Consider the following 22092-nt stretch of genomic DNA (forward strand, 5'->3'; position numbering starts at 1 on the left):
TACTAGCTTTGATATGCATCATGTAAGCTTCCCAGACCATCATCGCTGGGTTGCTACCGAGTCACTGCTACCTTACTGCCTGCACCTAGCACACAGGGCGGGCTGCTGGAGGTCAGCATGGGAGCAATTAAAAGAGCAATTCTGCATCCCTGAAGGCTCCTGGACAACATGCCAAGGGAAGTGGTCCATGGGCTGAAACCAGAGCGGCGATCTCTCCCAGAGCTTGCAATTTCCAATTTGCACTTTAAAACTCCTGTCGTTCCTTCCCATCTGATTCCTCCCGACCCTCTGAGCTCCTCCATCCCACCCAACCATCCAGGCCTCGTTCAGCAAATCCTCTCCCTCCACATTCCTGCTCTCCATGGAAGAGTGACAAGCTCCAATTTAGGTCTCCACAGTTTTTCTTGGGCTTATCCCCTTAAACCGGATTAGCGAACGTTTTAATGCCAGTGACACCAGTCACAGCTCACCATCTGATCCTGCCTTTCAGGATTTGCTGCATCTCTGCACTTCCCACTGCTGAAGGAGATCCTGTGATCTCTCCTTGCGAGGCCTCCAGCTCCTCACCACCAGCAGTCTCCCACTCCACTGCACTCCTCACATCTCGTAGACGTCCAAATATCCTCATTTTCTCACCTGGCCCCTCAGGGGTCTCTTTTGGCACCTGAAAACCTTTGTGCTTTCCTGGTTTTGATACCTATGGGTTTCTCCTCCAAGCCCTCTTCTTCAAGACACAGCCCCACTGGAAAACTCGCAGCCTCCTTCCTCATTTTCCTTCACTATCAGATACAAAACGCTGAGGCGAACAACTCAAGGCCTTGTTTCCCTTGCTCTGATCCATTCCCATATTAAATTTGCCTGCGGTCTCCATCCCATCAGGACTTCAGCAGCCCCTGACACCCTGTTCTCTGGGCTCTGCCTGCCCTTCCCAGCTCAGCTTCCTTCCCTGCTGCCCTTCACACACACCAGCCCACGTGGTGACTCCTCTTGCTTCTCCTGAACCCTCCCTATGCACGCACATTCCTCCTAGGCCTGCTGGTCACGCTCTCCCTCATTCCCAATCCACCTCCACCATGACAAGGTGACACTGCTGCAGCATTCCCCTGCTTGCAACAATGGGGAAGAGATGGGGCGAGCTGCAGCTTGATCCTTCTGTGGATGTGACAGAGGAACCCCTGTGAGCAACATGGAGGTAAGACAGGCCCTGCTGGGCTCCAGCTCTCAGTCTGCCCACCTCCACTTCATGTCGCTGCGCTCCCCAGCATCCCACCACCACCTCGCCGTGAGATGCAGTGGCATCCTCTTTGTGAGCACAACTTCCCTTTGTCCCCCAAAACAAAACCCCGATGGAGGAGGAGTCACCAGCTGGAGTTCAATTTCTGACTCCAAGGCGTATCTGGAGCCAATTTGGAACGCGCTTACTCCAGAAATCGCCCTCCCCTGTGACACGTGACAGCTCCAGACCACAGTCCTGCGCATGGCTCCGAAGGAAAAAATGTTTTAATTTGTCACAAACCAATTATAGCGTCTCATCTATCCCTGAATTACTCATCTTGGCTACAGTATAGGACAAAGGGCCCCTCTGAGAGGAGATTAGACATGGATATTAACAAGAGAAAAAGTGTCCACTGTCTCACCTTGCTGGGGACGCGGCTTCAACACGACAGGAAAAGGAAACCCCTCCTGACTGACAGCTGGAGGGAGGGCTGCCATCCCGCTGCAAATCCCTCGCTTCACGCAGAAGAATAGTCACGACAAACTCCGTATTACTCTGTATTCAAATAATATTCATGCATGGCAGATAACAGAGTCACGGCTGGCAGAGCTGCCACATGAATATAAATAACCTGTGCTCCCCTGGTTGCTATCGGAGATGCTCTGCCACTGTGTCAGAGCGTGGGTGACCGGGCTGTCAGCACAGTGCGTGGGGACCCGAGGGCTATGGATGCTTACGTGGGTGCTTTGGCCTCATCTGAGGGCACATCAGCAGCCCTGAGTCCGTGCTTCAGACCAAACCTAGTTCCCAAGGACCCAAGGCCTTCCACATCAATGCTCCATCCCTCCCTTCCCAACAGTGCTGGCCTCAGGCATTACACTTCACCCTGAGGCCAAGGACCAGGGTGACACCTCCCAAGAATCACAGAACAGTTGGGTGGGAAGGGACCTCAAAGAGCATCCAACCAGGGGACTGGAACCGCCCTGCGGTGGGTAGGGTTGCCAGCCACTAATCAGGCACAAGCTGAGACTCAGACTTGCAGATGGTTTGGGTCACTTCGAACACTGAAAAGTATTGCCTAAAGCTCCCATATTCAAAAGGCACTTTGCATTTCTGGTCCCAATCGTGGCCAGCCCTGGCCACTTATCTCAGCAGCAGGGCTGCTCTCTGGCAGCTGGATGAACAGGACTGCTCGCTGCTGTCTCAAGTTGATTCAAGGCATCCAAGGGCAGCCTATTCCAGATTATCCCCTTCCTTGGTGGAGAGGGAGCTGATGAAAGCCAATTTCCCTTTGTACTCATCACGAATAATTTGGAGAATTCCCCTTGTTTACTCAGAACTGTTAATGATGCGTCAGAAATTACCTCTGAGATTGTAATTAAAGAAAACAGCAGAAGAGAGAGACACACACATACACACACACAGAGCCTCATCACAGCTTCATCTGCGAGTCAAGAAGTGCTGGAGCAGGAATCCACCTCCCCTGCACCCCAAGCCCACAAAAGGACCCCCAGGACACCCCTGAACAGCAGAGAGCCAGAAATGCAGCCCCCACACACCTCCATTTCAGCTATGAACAAAGCAGCTGCAGCACTCCTGGGTATCCAGGAGCCAGAGAGGCCATGAACCCAAACAAGGAATGAGTAGGAAGCTCAGCCCTCCTGAAAGCGGAGCAGTTGACTTAGAAGAGCAATTGAGCCCTCAGTTATTACCAAAACGCAGACACCCACATGAGTACAGCAACAATCAGCCAGCCCCCTGCCAGCCTGACCTTGGGGCTCAGTGTTTGGTGGGGTCTGCGTGGAGCACAGACAGCCCTCTCCCATGGAGACAGGCGAGGAATTTGATTCCTGTTTGACTGCAGGAAGGTGCTCAAATTGCCCAATTACTCAGGGGTGACCATTGCCAGGGAGAGGCAGCAAGAGCTGGTTTCTCAGCTCCCCACTCAGTCTTGAGTAGTGAGTGCCTGTTTTCTGGCAGCAGTTGGCCATCTCACAAAATAAAACCCTGTAGGAGGTCGCAGGGTTGTAATTTAAACACCCAGTGATCACGTTCCTGTTTTGCTCCAGTTCCTGCCTGCCTTTAAGATAGGTGAAGGTTCGGCTGAAGATGGAGGGCTTGCGTAAGTTTGGAGGATTCTGCCACCTTCAAACTTGTACAGACTAAATTCCTTGAGGCTGAAGAATCTGAGCCTGAAAAGACAAAAGCAGAGCAGTAATGACAGCCCAGGCTGACACAGTCACACGAAAGGAAGAGCTTCACAAAAAGCACAACAGTCCCTGTGGTCAGCACATCCCCCAAGCCCAGCTCATCATCATGTGCTCTAGGAGAACACAAGCTAGCCTGGAGCACACAGTGACAGTGATGAATCTGCAGCTCAGCCAGTCAAGGCCACCAGTATGGCTGTGTTGGGGTCCAGCAAGGCTTGGGGATGTGTGCGATGCTAAAGCAGTAAGGGAGAAAACAAATGTACTTATCCATCTGAGAGTCAGGGGAGTTGGGCATGTAAAGGAAGCCATGGAGGAAGCCCTTGGCTCTGCTGCTCTCCAGGACCTGCAGCTGGTCTGTGAGCTCAGGGAGGGATGCTATTCCATCACAGGCGTGCAGAGCAAGACCAGCTCTCCCATGGGTCCCCTGATACCACCAGTGGCTCCGGACACCCTCAGCCCCACAGAAAGTCAGTGCTCACAGCAAGTGGGACAACCCGCAGCCAGTAACCCCCCACCAAACTCACACTGGGACTCCAAGATGTGCACCAGCAGCTCTTTATTGGAAGAAAACATAGGCAGGTACAGGGCGTTGCACCACATACATGCACTGTGAGCAGCAAGAAACCCCTTGGGCACTGGGTACCCCTCCGAGATCACCCCTGTGGTGCCCACAGCGGGCTGCCTCGGACAGAGAGTCCCACTGCCACCTCGTGGGTGAGGGACGCATCGCCTCCGCTCTGCCACCGGGCACAGCAGGCAGCAAATCCCCTCACTGAAAAATCCCAGGCCCTGCTGGAGAACAGGACACGGGGAAATCTCAAAGTACCCTGGCATGAAGGAAGCATGAGAGAGCGCACGCTAGAGCTAGAGGGATCATGAATTATTCTCATCTTTCCCTGCCATCTCTATCCCTGCTCCCAAGGTTGACTGTGGAAAGGCCGATGCCACAGAGGGCAGATGTCTGGCTGCAGTCACTCTGGACTGAGTGTGCAGGGTAAAGACACACTGCCTGCAGCCCAGCGCCTACCCTGCGCTGCTCCTTGCTGCCCTGGTTCCACCAAGGTGAACCACGGCAACCCCTGAGGGCACTGGATGTCCAGGCACAGAGACTCAGTCGATGAGTGCTTGTCCCACACAGAAAGCTGGTGGGTGAGACAAACCCAATTATGCCCTTCTGCTCCCTGTTAGCATAAGGCTGTTAAAAGAAGACTTCTGTTCGTCTTCAGCACAGTGGGCCACAAGCAATGAAAATCATGCTTCTCTGTGCAGTGAGAGAAACAAGGAGTTAAAGATCTCCCCCATAGAGGGAATGAAGCAGTGAGAAGCCCTTCATGGCTTTGAGAAACCAGCCTACAGCAACTCCCACAAGGAGGTCTGGAAACAGCACTATTGCTGAAATGTCTCTGGGTCTAGGGCATCCCATCCCACAGCTGATTCTGGTGTCTGCTTCCCTTGGCTGTGGGAGCTGAAGCTCCAGTTTGCACTGGTGTAATAAGGGAGAGGCCACTGATCTCTTGTGACCCATAGTATCTCTCTTTCTGCCAAAGGAGATGCAGGGAGGGAGCAAGAACTGCCATTCTGGAAACCAGCACAGCACCCTTGGCACAGCCCTGGCTGACAAGAGTGGGGCACTGCGGGGTGACACACAGTGCCATGCTCTCTGATTCAGATCTGTAATGACCTACGCAGCGGATGAGCAAACTGAGCTCTGTCCTCCTGAGCTGCAAACAAAGCTGAAGCCAGCTCTGAGCTAGATTTGAAGAAGGAAAATTTCCAGGGAAAGGTGCGCCTCACACCAATGAGAGAGAACTCACACTGTCCCTTTGATCTGCAAACCCGCAGTCTCCATGTCAGGGAGGAGAGAAGCCTCATCACCATCCTGCACCAGTCCAGGAAAGCAGCAGTGAGAAAAGAACATCCCTTTAACAGTCCTTTCTGCACCAGCGTGCAGAGTAACATCTCTCCTGAGTTTAACTCTTATTTTTCTGCTTCCATATTTTGGACAAGCGGAACTTGTTCTTCTTCTTCTCTGGCTCCTGGCTCTCGAGAGATCCATCTACAAGAGAAGGAGCAGATGCAGAGAATGTTGAAACCCACAGCCCTGTTGCTATCCAGTGCTGCTCCTTAACAGCAGAAAGGGTCCTTACCCAACTTCCGGATCATGTCTGCCAGCACCTGGTCCTCCTCTTGCTCTCTGTAAAGGAAGAGCACGGCATTAGAAAACTACTCTGTTTCATGACAAGGTGGTAGATGCTGCAAAACATGTGCAGAATCACAGCTACTGTCATTCCCACAGTCAGAAGCAACCATCTCCCCGAGGGCGGGAAGAAAACAGTTAAACTCCTAGACAAGCAAATTACTTCTGGCCCCCTTTAAAGTAATAGAGAGCGCGGGGATTTCCAGATCACAGAGGTCCATTGCTTCAGCAACCAGGCCCTCCCTTGGCTGGTATGAGTCATCTGAGTTCACTGTGTTATGAGGGAACACCACGCCCTAGGAGATGAATGGGACACCAGTAGCCCACAGTGTTGCAGAGGTGCTCACACTGCAGTCACAAACACCTTGCTACCTCCCAGGGCCTGGGCAAGGCCAGAGCCAAAAGCTGGGACATTACTGGAACCCTCCAGGTGGAGTTGCTGCTTGAAGGCAAGAAATGGAAGCTGCTCTCAGCAATAGGAGGCACACATCCAACTACTTGACACAGCAGCCTTCCTTTGAACTTGGAGAAGATCCAGCTCTAAGCACAATGCTTACAGCTGTTCTTTTGCTTCAGCAGACGAACACACACATAGCTTAGTGCTCCTGGATTCCTCCTGGGGTTCCCATGCTACCTCTACCTCCCCATATCTAGCTTCTCTCTCTCTTCCCTCTGCCTTATAAATTTTCATGGCCCTTGTCCTCAGAGCAGTGTTAGCTTGAGAGAGCACTGAATGTGATTGCAGACCTGACCTCAGTTTCTAACAGCTGCCAAGGAAGCAACGGCAGCAGCATTTAAGACAAGATGGTTGGTGACAGGTCACCACCCACCTCTCATGGAGCAGAAATATGGATTATAGCCATTCATCCACCCCTGCAGTCTGGGCAGTGGAGCACAAACAATGCAGACCACTCCTTGTGTTGGCTCATCCCCTGCCACCCAGGGGCCCTCACCTGATTCTGTCCTCATCCAGGCACTCCACAATATTATTCCGATCATTGACTGTGTTCAGGTATGAATCCAGCAGCTCCTTTTCACGTTCCTTCTCTCTGCGTGTCTTCAGTTCCTCTGCACAAAACAAGAGAAGTCCATCTTCACAGCTATGGGTCAGTACCTCCCCCCTGCGGCTCTGCCTCCTCCCTGCTCCATCAAGTCCCTCTCACAGGTAACTCAGGGGGTTTACTCAGGGGTAAATCCTACAACCCTCAGAAAATGTGAGTGGGTTGGATGTTACGGGGAGCCTGCCCCTGACAGCTTAGTCAGGAGAGTTTCCCAGTGAAACTTTGATACCTGGCAAGCAGAGTTATTCAGATCTGAAGGACATCCTAGGGCTAGGTGCATAGAGTGCAGCACTCTGCACAGCCAGGGACCAGCAGGACTCTCAGTGCAGCTCATCCTCACCTGGTTTGTCCACGAGACGTCTCAGCTCCAACTCAATGTTCCATTGCTGCTCCTCCAGATTTTGCTGTTTCATCCTGGAAAAGTCCACAGAAGTGATGAGCTATGCCCCTTCACACCCCAGGGCTGGATTCTTCTCATGTCATGCTAAAGTTTCATCTCTGCATGGCTCACCACCTGGCCAGGAGTTGATGGACTGGGAGAAATCTGCCTTCATCACATCTGTAAGGTTTCCCTGGCCACAAGCTCATCACAGACCCCGAGGGCTTGTCTATCCATTCAGCACTCAAAAGGCCCATCAGCCAATACCTCAGGATGCTGACAGTTCTCCTCCAGCCCTCATCATCCCACCAGCTGGCACATAATTTTGTGGGCTGCCACATTTCCTCTCCTTCACTGCTTACTGCTCACAGGTGAAGAGTAGAGAGAGACAGGTGAATTTTTGGTTCTACTTACTTGTACATCAGCTCTGACTCCTGTCTCAGCAGCAGCTGTTTCTCATGGATCAGTTTGAACCATTCCACCATGAGGGCATCCTCAGACTCATCTGCAAAGATGACAATGAGTGAAATAACTCCAAAAGCTGCATCAGTTCAGTTCCTTCTGGCTCAAACACACAATCACTTGAAGGAGAGCCCGGAGTAACTTGCATGAGCCATAGGCAACCTCCAGCAAAAACGACTCGACTTTGGTACTCTGAGATACAAAGGACAGGGAGCAGACCACCCCTTGCAGATTCAAGGAAGCTGCTCACAGATACTCTGTCACAGGGCACCCAGTTCATTTTCCATGTGGCTGGCTCAGCTCTGCCATTCTGCATCCACACAGAAATGGAGCCAACTCTGACAGCCAGTCTGGCTTGGTATTCAAAAACCAGATCAATACCAGTCTTCCACTCCCCAAACTCCCTGTTCCTCAGCCAAATACACACAAGCTCAAGCAATAGGTCAGGAAGCAGCCCCAAATGGGTTCAAAATTCCCAAGGCTTTATCTTGCTATACCAGCTACTTTTGGTAACTTGGTGTCTCACATTTAGTATGAGCTTTTAGAAGCAGAGCCAAGAATGCCCAGGGGTAGGATGTGAGCCTCACACCTCCCCACTGTAACAGAGCTGGCCCTCTCATTTCTTTTACCTCCTTCACAGCCACGCAGCTGCTTCTCCAGATCCACTCCTTTCAGTTCCAGCACATCCAGCTGCTTCTCGATGTCACGCACCTTCTTCTGGATTTCCTCCTCGGGGAGGTAGTCTGGGTGCAGCTAGGAAAACAAATGTAGGAACAAATACACCTTAGTGCCCTCCAACTGCCTCTTGAAGTCACAACCCCAACAGAAATAGGAAATGCCACAAGGAGAAAACTGAAGAGCCAAGTAAGCAGAGATGCAGAGCTGGCTGTTCACAACACTATGGCCACTGAAACATTACAGTGGTGTGCTACATTCACTGGATGATATCTACCCACTCTTGTCAATACCCAGATACTCCCCCTCCTTTGTTGGAGCAGACTGCGTCCACCAGAATTTTATTACTCATGGCTCTGTCTTGTTCCAGCCTCTACTGTCCCTTTGCACAGGAGATAACTGGCAATCTCTCCTTCTCATCTCTGCCCCAGGCCATACTGTCTTGCCCTGGGAATTCAAATAAACCTTCAAAAGAAGACAACCTGTATCTTGGCAAGCGCATCAGCAGGATAATCAGCAATACCAGTCTACGCCCATTACACCTGGTTTCCAGCCATACCTTGGTTGGTGACACTGCTTCAATGCTCTGGATGCTTTTTGGAGTGGAAGATTTAACTAGAAGGAAAAAAAACAACAAGAGAAAAAGAAATAAACACCACATCAAACTTTAAATAATTTTGTTCTGAGGGACAGTATCTATCTCACTTGAATGCACAACAGGTCCCTTCCACCCAACAGAGGACACTGACAATACACTTGCTTTGGCAAACCCTGACTAAGGTGAGAGATGTATCCTCAGGAAACATCACAGCCTGATTTACTCCTTGCTGCTGGGCACTCAGATACTCCATGATCCCAGGGCACTGCAAAACACATCCCTTATTAAGCTTTGAAAGGACAGAAAAGATGTATTGGGTTATTGTCACTAGAAACAACAAGTTATATTTTAAAATGCCCCTCTAGTGCTCTTGTACAAATAAGTATCAGTAAATACTGATGAAACAAAGATTGTCTAGGGGAACTTAGCCTAGGCATCAGGAAACTGAGGTTCAATTCCTTCCACAAAACACTTCCTAGGTGAGAAGTCCCTCTGGCTCAGCTACACAGCATTATTTAGGCCCTGGACACCTATTAAAATCAATCCTTAAGCAATGTGTGTTTGTTCCACTGTGCCTCAGCTTCCCCTGCCCACCTGTGCTGCGAGGATAACTACAGGAGAGTGTGAGGTATTTCCATACCCAAGGGGCTGGGCTGGATAATTACCACAGAGAGAGAAGAGAGGCATACGTGGATGATGTGATAGGAAGGAAAATTGAAGTATTAAAAGATCAGAGCTATAAAAAGGCAGTGGAGGTGCAGCACACACAAGGAGAAACACAGGACAGACAGGCCACAGAGCCTCCTGAGAGCCTCTCTCTACCATGCTGACTATTGCTGATGAGAAGCCCGTGGAAGAGCTCAAGGACATCTCCCAGACTGAACAGCCCTTGTTCTAGTAGGCTTAATCTAGAAGACTGCAAAAGAAGGAAAAGATGCTGGCTACTGAACAGCTGTGTTGTCTCTACACTGTAGCCTCCATCAGCTTACTCTTCTCTCTGGTGTAGGTGGCTTGCTGCCCCACATGCTACCTCTGATTCACACTTCTCTTAAAAGTTCCTCAAAGAGGGACCTGACCTGGCACAGGCAGCCCACAACTTCTTGAGCAATACCTCCCTCTCCATGCTCAGCCCTGCATCTCCAGACTCCTTCTGGTGACTTCTGCAGCATCTCTAGGCAAAGCAGAGAGCTGCATTGCTGATCATGAGAAAGCCTAGCGACTGGAAGGGAACTGCTTGTAAAATGACATTGCTGACCAACTCAAAGCCTGATATCCCCTGATATCCTCAAGTTCTGTTTCCACAGGTACAGCATGGGCTGGCTGTTTCCAAACTGGAAATAGGATAGAAGGCAAGAAAAACTCCTTCTCAATAGAGAACTATCTATGCCAAAGAAGACTAATGATCTACAGAAATGTTCATCATCAACTGTCCCGTGAAACACACAGATTAAGGGTAGGAACAGTCAGTGAATGTTCGCAGAGGCAAACATCTCTGCTGAGGAAGGAATCTATACAGAGGAGCATCAAGCTTATCCTTAATCCACGGGCTGCCAAGAGACAGCAGCAACGGAGCAGCCTTTCAGATAGCAGACTTGCACACATGAAAACTGGGGGAAAACTGCCAGGAAAGTCACTCACAAGAGACACTCCCCCACAGCAATCACTGAGCTCTAGAAAGAGCTTTAAAAACAGCCTCCATTATCTCAATGGCTCACTTCCTGGGAAAAGATGTACTGTTGAGCCTTGTAGCAGTGGAGGCATGCTCAACTTCTAAAACACACAACACAACTGGAGTTTCAGTGCGCCTCAGATGTCAGAGGTGAAGGCCAACGACAGTGCTAGCCAGGTAACAAATACTAACATATGAGACCACCAAACCATGTGGAACCATCCCGCCTGCTCCATGACAAAGATCAGTCAGAGCTGAGCCCTGCTCTCAGGATCTTCTATTCCAAATAGGTAAGACAGAGACAGAAAGGGAAAGGAAAGGAGAAGAACAAACTGAGCACAGAGAACAGTGGCAAACAGCATATGGAATATTAGTTCCATGAGATCTCACTGGCATTATGGTGAGATATGGAAGAGGGAAAGCAGCAACAACTACAGGGTAAAGGTACACAGTAACACTCAAGTAAAACAAACAAAAGAAAGAAACTGGATTAAGAGTAGGGACAAACTGGTCAGAACTGGTTGGGACATGTCTGAATGTCCAACTAGCAGCAGTCCTGGCCACGGCCACAGTGGGTCCTGCCAGCTGGAGTCTCTTGCTGACAGTTCTCTGCATTCCTTTCATTTTCCATAGCCACTCATTTGGGGAGGAACAGAGACATCAACAAGATCCCAGTTTCTCAAATCAGGAGATGGTCCTCTTCATAGCTTTGAGCCTGGAGAATGACAGGGCAGTGACCCTGAAAAGTCCCTATTTTAATTTCCTCCCTTCCCACTGAATTCCTTGGCCTGGCTGGTTCCTGGTTAATAAAAAACTATTGACACATATTTTTCTCCCATGACAACAGTTACAGGCTTGGACACAGAAAACTCTGGGACATGCTTCCCATGCAGACCACTGAGGTTGTTCCCTGGCAGCGCAGAGCAGAGAATGAAGTAGGTAGAAGACATCTTACACATGACAGTGTTTTGGTTCAATTGGTGGTTGCCCTCTTCCTCCTTCTTGGCAAAAACCCCATGATCTTCCCAGCCTTGCTTTGAATTCTGATAAGATCTGGTAAGATCTGAGTCAGGGATCAACTTCTTCTTAATGATTCCACCAGAGGAAGCTGAATTAAGAAGCACAGACAGGTCTTGGGTAAGAAACTTCAAGCCTCACCTCACAAAAATCCCTGTATCACCCACAGTCCCTGGCATTCTCCACTAGCTGACCTCATTTCTAGTCCTACCCCTCCTCTCTTGCTGACACTGAGGGGCGCAAGTCTGAAGAAAACAGGGGAAATCACCAATCAGAAGCCCCCAGTATGAGAGAAAGGTGGAGGAGAAGAATGAAACTATCAGCAAGATTTCTCACAGTTCTATATTTATGCAAGGCAGAATAAGTGAAATCTTGCTAGCTGTCCTGCAGAAGAAGGGCACGCTGTGAAGACAAAGATCCTCTACTTGGGGAAGGACAGCTCTCCAAACAAAAGCAGAGCAACAGCAAGTGCAGAGAGCAAGAATCCCAGAAACCAAGGCACTGTCTTGACCACCATATTCCTCACTCCCTCTGGGCACTGCAGCACTAATGCTTGTCCCCTGCCTGACCAGCAAAATGAAGGCAAAGCTTGTGTCCTTCGTACCAGACTCCTGCTTTGCTGATGGAACAACTAATGGACTTGGCTTTTTCTCCTTCTGTGTCGGGCTCCCTGTTCCCACCTGGGAGTTATCAGTAGGCTTCTTAGAGCCACCTTGGTCTCTGCAAAGAAGAAAGACAAAAGTAGGAAACCATGCCTCTAGTAGACTGGTCCATAATAAGATCTCTGGACATCCTGGGCTGGGATTTCCAGCCAGGATGGTGACACCCTTCTAACCAGAGTCCAGCAACTTGAAACGTGCTCTCCCTTCCCAGAAATGAAAGTCTTTGACTTTTCATTCAAATAGTTGAAAATAGAAGCATTCAAACACAAGAACTTTTCCCTTCTACATGCACACAGACCTTCAGCAGCAAACACAGCCTGCAGACATGGACATCCCCCTACATTTCTCATAGAGACCCACAGGCTTGAAGACACTCACTTGTTGGCCACAGGCTTCAACAGAGATCTCCACCCTGCAGGGCTCTCAGACTTGTCTTCACCAGCATTCACCATTCCTAAACGAAGAGACATAAGATGATAACAGATTCAATAGAAAGATACACGGCAGATCTGCATCTCAGGAGGATCTCAAAAGGAAGAGATAAGCTATGCACACAGGTAGATGCTATAATGTCACTGCAGCAAACTAGCATCAATTCCAGAAGTTTAACGTGGACAGATTCACATACAATAGGTAGTAAATAACTGATGCCATTTTGCCCCTTTCAACTCAAATGCTCTAAAACCTGTGCAACTACAGAAACACAGTTCCAGTGGAAATGAAGACATTTTTGACAGTAACACAACAAAACCAGCTCGGATCTTACAGAGCAAAAGACAGTGGAGGAAAGGGAAGACAAAAAAAAACCCAACCACACAGACTCATATCAAACTCCATACAAACACTGCATTCAGCACTCCCTCCCCTACTCTCCCCTCAAAAAACAGGCCGTAAGGAAGTGGCTGAGACTTTAAGTGCACCCAAAACATCATCCTTTGGCCTACTGCTCAGTCACCGTGGTGGAAGATCAGCTCAGAATAGACAAGGAGGCTTGGAAAGCACCAGTTGCAGCCACAAAATCATCCTGAAGTTGTGGCAAAGTCTTCCATCTGGAACGTCTATTTAAGCCTCTGAAATCCACCATGACCTCAACACTTGATGACAGCTAATAGAACTGCAAATACCTGGAGATCATCAGAGAAGAAAGAATTGCCATGCTAGAGGAAGCAATTGCTCAGGGACAAATAGAAGTGCGTTAATCCCTAGAACACAGTAAGCCCTTATGTGGTAATACAGCAAGGAAGTAGAGGAGTCACTGACACATTCATTGCAGTGGCCCAAGGGAAGGGCATAGATTTGGCGCACTGTGTCCAGGCAGAGCTGTATGCAAATCAGTCATTCTCACCTTTGAGACCTTTTGACTCTGGCTTGTGCACAGATTCAACAGTTTTGCTGGTAGTCTGACTCCTGGGCAGAGGTTCTGTGATCTTTTCCTGTTTTGGTGCTGTGTAGCCTGCTTTGCTGGTCTGTGCTTTCAGAGCCGGACTCTGCCATTGAGAACTGGAAGGAGAAAAGTTGCTACTGCAAAAAAAGAATGATCTAATAAGTTTTCCAAGTCTGTTCTATGTGAAAGGAAAGGCCTTTGTTACTGAATGCTGTTTCCAAAGACTTGGATGAGTCATTCTATTTGTCTTTAAATCCTATCCAAAAAAAGCAGTTAGGGAAAAAGAAGAAATGCGCAGAAACTTTCCCAAGTTATCCCAAGGTCATCTTGGGAATAAGAAGGGAAAGGGAAATAGTACCTACCTACTAGATGCTGAAGAGCCAGTGGAACTGAGTCCTCCTGGCCTGCTTGGAGAGGTGCTTGATCCAGCCAAGGCCTGTATAATATGGTTACGTGCCTGATCTTTCTCAGTCTTCACTAGAGTGACCTCAGTAGCAGTTCTGCCAGAGGAAACTTTACCAGAGCTGTGAGAAGGGACATGGTTTTTAGCGTCAGAGGTTTTATTGCTGGAGGACTCTAATGACTGAAAAAAACGTTCACGAGCCTGCTGTGTTTTTGTTTTGGAGGTTGTCCAAAGAGGCCCCGATGTGGTACCTTCATGAGGATCTGTTTTATTTCCCAGTGGGGTACCTTTGCAGTCATCTGATTTATTTACAGCTGAAGAAGACCATGGAGTACTTAGACTTCTGAAGCCAGAGCTTCCAGACGATGAAACAGATGGCTTGGTTGAATTAGCAAGGCCTTCCTGGCTCGGTTTCTTCAACACCTGCTCCTGTTTCTTGGGTTCTGCTGCTTTCTGGAATGCCCTGGCAGTAGTAGGGGCTGGGGTGCTCTCAGGTTTGTTCTTGGTGCTGCAGAGCCCAGAGCTCTGGACATTGTCCGGCTGCTGGTGGCTGGTACAGATGAATGTACCGGGCTCAGGCCCAGCTTTGTAGCTTCCAGGAAGAAGCACGTTCCAACACTCCCTGCACCTGTGGGTAAGAAAGTCTCAGAACACATCCTCCAGAGCACAAGGAGGTCATTGATGCGGCTGAGAGTGCAGGCACAGTTTCACTGCCAGCACAGAGAGGGCAAAGTTACCACACTGGCAGTGAGCAGGCCCCTGTGTGTGTGTTCGTAAGGCACCAGAACAGGAGCTGCCAATTACAAATGGCCTGAAGTAGGAAAGGCGTGGCTGAAAAATCAAACTGTGCAAAGAGTTCCCCTATGCACAGGTCGAAAGGCAGCCCAGGCCACCTCCACTCTGACGGAAACGTCTTCCAACACTCTGAATGCCTCACATCTCTCCCTCCAGTCCCAAAGGAACAGGACTGCCCCACAGAAACCCGCAGGCCTGTGCCCCCAATTCAAAGAGACATACCTGAAGCAATTCCTGTGATAGAGCTTCCCATCAACCAAGTGGCGCTGTACCAGGTGGACGTGGTTCCCACAGATACCACAGCAGCTGCTACGGATATTCCCACTCTCTGTCAAGACACCCTTCTGTGGGAAGAAGTAGTCGTGAGCAGGCAGCAATCTTGTACACCCGAGAATCTCCCAGATAATCAAGTGTTTCACCACAGCCAGTTGCTGGGACAGAGAAGGGATACAAGCAAAATCCTTGCTCTGGCTAACCCTTATTTTATACAGTGTGGAACCAAGGTGTTTTGTTTGCATGTGGGAAACTGAAGTTCAAAGGTATCTGAATTTAAATGGCTGGAAAACATCTTTACCCTAGTGAGAGAGAAGCTTCCTTTCTTCCACCCTGGTTTCATCCCTATTTTGCTTTGAAACTGTTTCTAAGAAATTTATCAATGTTTTCTAGGAAAAAACAAAACAAAACAACAAACAACTTCTGTTAGAAATCCCCATGCCCAACATCCACTGGCTAGGAACAACACAGCCATGTCCTAAGACACCCATGTCCTATTCACCACTAGATGAATCACAGCTGGCTGATGGCTTTCCAATGACTCCCATATGAATATGTGCAGTAACCAGACCTCTGCGTTAAATCCTCCATAATGAACAGAAAGTTTAGAGACTGAGAACTCACAACTAGCTTCCTTGAAATAGCATAATTCTCCCTAGCTCATCAAACAGCTTAAAGACAGAAAGAAGAGCTCAAAATCCATTTCTTACTGTGGCGACTGGGGAGGCTTCTTTTGGCTTAGCTTTGGCTGGTGGGTGTGCAGGAGGCAGTTTTGGAGACGCCGGCTTAGGAGGCTGTGGAACAGCTTTCTTCCCAGCAGGCTCCTCCTGAAGTTCTGAGGAAGAACGCTTGATTCCAGCCATGCCTCCAACTGGAAGAAAGGAAAAAAGGGAAGATTTTCAAGGAACATAAAGAAAACCTATGGACTTAGGAGTTATTTACAATAGAAGAAGATCCAGAGGTGCCTGATGGATAACCTGCAAATGCTATACAAGGAGACACAGGCCTTCTCCATAAGCAGTTCTGCAGTGGAACAAGAGACAAGAGGCAAAAAGTGAGCTTTATCAACATACGCAGGAATAATTTGGCAGATTGAACTGCTACTTTTTTTTTCTTCTGAGAGAAATTCCATGGAAAATATAAAATACTGTTCTTTGACACTGTGAACAAGTCCTGTTTGTTCCTGTGTTTGTACCTAGCTCACAGTTTGGTTGCATTTAATCACCACCAAAGCAGGCCCTGCTGTTATATATAAGAGCTAAAGAACCAAAGTACAAAGGGTTTATTTCATTCAAGTTGCTGCACTCCAGACTTCCCACACATCCTCAGCCTTCACTGCTGTGGGTATCCTGCCCACGTCCCAGCTGGGGCACTCAGTGAACAGACAAACTTGCCAAATGCAGACGTGACCTCTAAATATGGCTAATTCTGCAACAATAGAGACTTGGATGTGCCATGGCCATGCTGATGCAGAAACCAACAAGACTCACCACAAAAAGCCTGCAAATGCCCAATCCTCTCTTCACTGCAGATTAAAGACAATCCCTCTAAATTCACAACAAGCTGAGAAAAGAGGATCACTGATACACTTCAGTCATGAGCCCAGCATGAATGCCCCATGCGCTGGTAGGGGGAGGTAGACTGGCAGGTAGGCTTCCCAGGGAAATAAAGTTTAATGCACAACTCCGACAGACAAGACTCTTCATTTGTCTCACTGAGATGTTATTTTTGTGCCACTTCCTATTCTGATTGTCTCTGCATTCCTTGTGGGAACTCAGCAGTTACCTAAGCCACAGCTTTGCTTTAAGAGCAACCAACTAAATGACCACCCATCTGAAAAGAGATTATACCCTTCCCAGTGAATACAAGGGGAGGCTGGGCAGGCTGTAGGGAGCAGAGAGGAAGCCCAGTTCCCAGTAGACTTCTCCCAGCTATCCAAATCAACATTCAGGGCTCTTCTAACATAGAGTCATCTCAGACTGGCGACACCAGACCCAGTAAACATGTCAGACTTAGTTTGTGCTCTCACTGACTGCTTGTTCCACACGTATTGAGCTCCCAAAGCCTGGCACAAAGATGGGTGGCTTCAGCTCTACTCTTCTGTAAATGCCTCAATAAAATATTGGCTGCTCACCCCTTCTGGCCTGCATCCTGCTTATTTCATGGTTCTGCCTGAACCCATCCGAAGGGCAAAGCCATAGTATTAGGAGTTCGCTTAGTGTCAGAGGGCACATTCCTGGCTAGGCTCATTTTCAGACACACACATTCACCCCAGCAACAGGAATGCAACCAGAGCATTTTGTGAGACACTAGAGAGTATAAAAATGTGCTGTGCTTGACGACGTGGTAGGCAATAAGCTGGGAGGGAGGGAGTAAAGACCCCAGACTGACCCAGATTTCCACAACTTGGCACAAGCACGATGGAATTCATTTCAGCATGATTTCAAAACATGAAATAAAAAATGAATGGGGGAAGGGAAGAGGTTGTGGAGGGAAAGAGAAAGCCTGCTTAAACATATGAAAACATAGAGGAGGGAGAAGAGCTTACATACAAAAGACAGCTCTCAAGAGTGAATTATGCTTTCTTTCTAAGATGTAGGATGTTTTCAGTATTTCTCTCTCTTCTCCATCCAGATTCACCTTAATCAGCTAAGTCATTCATGTTCTTATTTTAAGCTCATGCTTAAAGACAAATATAAACCAAGTCTACAGTAAGGCTCCTGTGAGCCCAGATAAACTCTCCAGCACGTGGATACAATGCCTTGGCAGCTCTGTGGCCTGTTTTATGCTTGAAAGAATTGCTACCGCAATTATGCCAGTTGAGGGAATCATTTTTTTCTGCCTCCTATACTAGTCTGCTTTGCTGTACAGTCTCCACCATGGATGCTGTTTCGTTGGCAGAGACTCACAGACAGGCTCAGCATTGTTAGACTCCATGTTCTTTCCAGTGTGGCAAGGACTAGAGCAGTGATGGAACTGCTCAGGAAAGGAAAGTTGTGGTGTTGATCATGGAGTTGAACTTTCCGTGCTCCTATCTGACTGTACCATAAGAAATTTTAGATCATATTTAAAATTGTAAAGCACGAGTTTTGAAGATGAAGCACAGCTCTGTGCCCTTCCAAAAGCACTGCGCTACTCCAATGAGTAAAACAGGTCAGATCCCCCACTGAAATAGTTCTGGTACCAAAATACTTCTGAGAGGTCTGTTTTGCCTTTCTAAGTTTGTTAGGAGGCAAGGAAAAGCACAAAATTAAGCCCCAGTCGTGCCCACCCCTACATGGTATATGGTACTTACTAGGAGAACGTCCATGGAAGTAGTTATAATACTGGGAAACGTAGGTAATGATGCTCAGCCTGTCTGGTACTCTCAGAGCAACCATATCCTCTGCATCCAGCAAGGCTGGGATCCCCAGCTGCTCTGATGCCACTTGAAATGCCTAGGGAAGGAAGAAAACAAAGAAATACGGGGTCTCGTCCAGCCCAGGCAGCAGAGCTGCTCTGCATCGGGAGAAACTGCACCGCAAACAGCCTCATTCAAATAATAATTCTACTGGGGAACAGCTGCACCAGTTTAACTCCTACACTGTACAGCCATTACAGGAACCAACAGAGTCGTGGCTTCCAGCCACCGCGTTGAGAAATTCAGGCAGGGAGCCAAAAATCTGGCCTGGCAAGCTGGCCGTAGCTCACTGCACAGGAACTCACCTGGGCTTCCCCTGCTCTTCCTCCAGCCTGCTTCTGTCTGGATGTGCACAGCTGCAGTGAGTGAGGCCTGGCAGAAGGGGCTGCGTCAGTCCGGGCTGGCAGGCGTGCAGCCAGGCTTCCAGCCCAACCTGGAGCACTCTCCAATTAACGGGGAGCTGGTAGGTGTTTGCAGGCAGCTTTCTATCTCCGAGTGCTGCGCAAACGTTAACGCTTCCTGCTAGTACATGCTCTTCCCCATCGGAAAACGGGGAAATCTTTTTTTTGAGAAGGAAACCATCTCTCTCAGACTAGAGACTGGGAAGAGAAGAGTAATAAAGAAGAATTCCTGATACCTAGCTCCCTCCCAGCTTAACCATTTCCATGCTGGCGTAGCATGTATTGGGAGCAAATACTCTTCTTTGTGGTCTGAAACCGCAGGATCAAAGTCAGACAAAGGACAGAAAAGCTGTTTTGTTTTGCCACTGAATGAGAGCCTTTACTAGAGGACAAATACATACACAAAGAGCAACATCCCTAAAGCAATGGTGCCTTTGCCTAATTCACCACAGGGCTTTTTTTTGAGACATTCTCAAGCCCTCTTCCTTCCTGACTTATGAGAGAAAATCCTTTCCCTCCCCCTTCGGAGCATTCCCTTTGAAATGCCAACAGAGCAAAGGGAAGCAGCACCTGCAGGAGCAGAGGCACAAAGAAGGAGACTGCTGAAACCCACAGTGAAACAGTTAAAGAAAGATTTGAACACATTAAACCCCTCCGCATCTGACCTCTGGCACTGACACACAACTGAGTTGGTGTCCATGCCAGCAACTCCCGCTTAGAAGAAACAAACAGCCACTATTATTTAGCAAGATAATTACCATTTTTTTCCATTGGGTATCCCAGTAAAAATGTAACTAGGCTGACATTAAGCACACTTTCAGCCAGTCACCTCCGGCTGCATCATCCCGGTTGCCAGCCCAGCCTGGCACTTGCCTGCCTTGTAACCTGGTACTTAATATATTCTTTGGAACACTCCCTATCACACTGCCTGCTCAAGGGCTCTGACCAGCAGGGTTTTCCAGTTCCTGGGAACTACTCTTGCCTGGAGATCTGACATGCCTGCCACCCAGTGCAGCCCAGTTGCTTTGCTCTACCTCTCCTATCAGGCTGGCCTCTGAAGAAGCAACTATGTTCATCAGATCAGCTCCAAGGCCATACAGAGGAGGCATCACCACTGCTCCCATTTCACAGAGGCGGCAAAGCAACACTTGAGGCCATCTGAGCAGGTCAGCCACAGCTTTTCTCCGCTGTATGCATTATACCATGCCACCATCCATTAGCAGTGAAGAAACTGGATGCCAAGTCACTAGAAACCTTTCCTCATACTTATATATGAGAAAAAAGCCACCAACAGTATTTTTTTTTTTTTTGGCACTTGAGGAGTGACACATTCTTTCTTGGCAAATGATCTCATAGGACAAGTTGCAGCCTGGACAAGATATGCTTTTGTTGAGTAATATGGCCCTTGAAAAGAAGACACCGAACAGTGTGGCACGAAGAAGGGTCTGAACAACAGCAGAGGAAAAGTGCTGGGAGAAATGAGGCCACTCGCATCCCAAGGAGACCAGCCCAGGAACCCGGTGCCATGGGGAGATGGAGGGGAAATCTCACTCAGCTGCCAGGCCAGCAGGAGTCCAGCAGCGAAAGGGTAACACAGGCAAGTCATCCTCCGGCAGAATAAGGGAAAGAAAGCAAAGTAAAGGACATAAAGCTAGGAATAGAGGAAAGAGAGGGAAAGAAACATAGTCTGACTTAAGAGTTTAGCAACTGTTTTTTATGAGACGCACAAAGAAGCTTTTCATTAGGAAAAGCAGTGGAGGTCAGTTGTACAGCTCATTTCCCAGGGAAAAACAAAGTCATCAGCAGAACAGACACCATCAGCCAGGCGCGGGGAAGGAGCAGCAACCTCGAGGCTCACAGCACTCTGTCCAGGACAAAGAGGCCCTCATGCCTCCCAAATACCAAAGCCTAAAGGCAAAAACAGTCTGAACCTCACCTAGAGGAGAGAAATGTGCAGGACTGAACCCCAGAGTCTGAACAACTGCTGACATATTGCAGACCCAGCCTGGGGATATTGGGGGTGTGCCCCAGGTACTGCGAACCTGACCAGTGCTGGAAGGAAGGTGAAGCTAAGGAGTGCATGGAGGTGCACAATGCACACAGAATCACTGCTTTTAGCTCTCCTGGAATCAAAGACCACCTCAGACAGCTCACTTTGTCAGAAGATGTCATTCCTCCAGTCCAGACAAGAGGAAGCTGCAGCAGTTCCTTTACTGCCTGAGCTCTGGCCAAGCAGCCACGAAGCTGTGTGGAGTGATGCCAAGGGAAGAGAAGCATTTTAATCTGCTGCTTCTATCTTTGCAAGGGAGGAAAAAAAAAAATCCTTTCGTGGAGCACAAAGCCTGTGCTCGAATTCAGTGCAGGAGTGGGTTGGCCTGTCCAACTTTGTGAAGAGAACAAGAGAAACTAAAATCCTATCCTGGAGTGATGTGGACAGGCAAGATGAGATGTTAGGACTTCTACACTTTCCAGCAGCAATTCCTGCACTAAAAGCAAGAAGTGCTTGTCCTCTTGCACCAACCCCTGCTCATCATGTACATAACACATCCATGTTGGCGTTCTGACCTCCACCATCTGCAGCCAACTCCAGCCAGGCCAAGGCATGGGAGAAACCAAGCTCACTGCCTGGGGCCAGCTGCCTGCTCCTTCTCCTTGTCGACAGCAATTCTTTCAACACCACTTCCCAGCATCCTCAGTTACTGAACTACCTTCCCTTCCTTTGCTATTCCCACTACTGAGGTCCGGTCAGGTTAGGGTATGAGGATGTCAACCATTCTGTCGAAAGTAAAGCATTAAAAGTCACTTACCAACTTGTTGTTCTCGTACACATTTTCTTTACTGAGGGAATTGAAGTTTCTGAAACAAGAAAGAAAGAAAAACCTCAGGCTGGTGACACAGAGCAAACTGCTTCACTTCCACCTTCTCAAACCTCTCTGAGCCCCACTCGTGTGGGGGACAGAGCACCTCCTCCCACTCTTCCTTCCCAGAGATGCAGCAGAGGGAGCAGTGTGGCAGACCCCCATCTGAGCCTGCAGACAGCCACAGACCTGGTGCACCTCCTGGGGCAGGGGCAGGCAGGAGACCCAGCAGGCACAGCCATCTGCCCACGGGCAGCACAACACATTTTTGGCACAGCTACCCTTTCAAAGCTGACTTCCGCAGCCTCCTGCGGACAGGACATGCCAGTGCAAAAACACCCCATGCAGATTCAGGGGGGTTGCTGAAACAGCCAGTAGCAAATTCTAACTCATGCTTTTGATTTGCTTTTTCTTTCTTTCATTCCCCCCCCC

General features: G+C 48.8%; 1 protein-coding gene across 5 annotated transcripts in view; it reads right to left on the minus strand.

Annotated features, from left to right (window-relative positions):
- MICALL2 (MICAL like 2) overlaps window positions 3966-22092 on the minus strand; it is a 23764-nt gene continuing 5637 nt past the window's right edge. For 2 of the 5 annotated variants that reach the window (XM_021412230.1, XM_021412234.1), the window contains exons 2-17: window positions 21610-21658; window positions 18297-18438; window positions 15712-15872; window positions 14951-15072; window positions 13893-14561; window positions 13492-13667; window positions 12525-12600; window positions 12089-12204; window positions 11423-11575; window positions 8760-8815; window positions 8155-8278; window positions 7478-7568; window positions 7025-7098; window positions 6577-6691; window positions 5574-5620; window positions 3966-5482 (exon numbers count right to left, since the gene is read on the minus strand). In XM_021412230.1, coding sequence (XP_021267905.1) covers window positions 5397-5482; window positions 5574-5620; window positions 6577-6691; window positions 7025-7098; window positions 7478-7568; window positions 8155-8278; window positions 8760-8815; window positions 11423-11575; window positions 12089-12204; window positions 12525-12600; window positions 13492-13667; window positions 13893-14561; window positions 14951-15072; window positions 15712-15872; window positions 18297-18438; window positions 21610-21658 — 2257 coding nt within the window. In that variant the 3' untranslated portion in view covers window positions 3966-5396. The remainder of the gene's footprint in view (window positions 5483-5573; window positions 5621-6576; window positions 6692-7024; window positions 7099-7477; window positions 7569-8154; window positions 8279-8759; window positions 8816-11422; window positions 11576-12088; window positions 12205-12524; window positions 12601-13491; window positions 13668-13892; window positions 14562-14950; window positions 15073-15711; window positions 15873-18296; window positions 18439-21609; window positions 21659-22092) is intronic. The other 3 variants (XM_021412232.1, XM_021412231.1, XM_021412233.1) reach the window with 3 other exon arrangements.

This window comes from Numida meleagris, chromosome 13, assembly GCF_002078875.1.
Source record: "Numida meleagris isolate 19003 breed g44 Domestic line chromosome 13, NumMel1.0, whole genome shotgun sequence".
NCBI lineage: Eukaryota > Metazoa > Chordata > Aves > Galliformes > Numididae > Numida > Numida meleagris.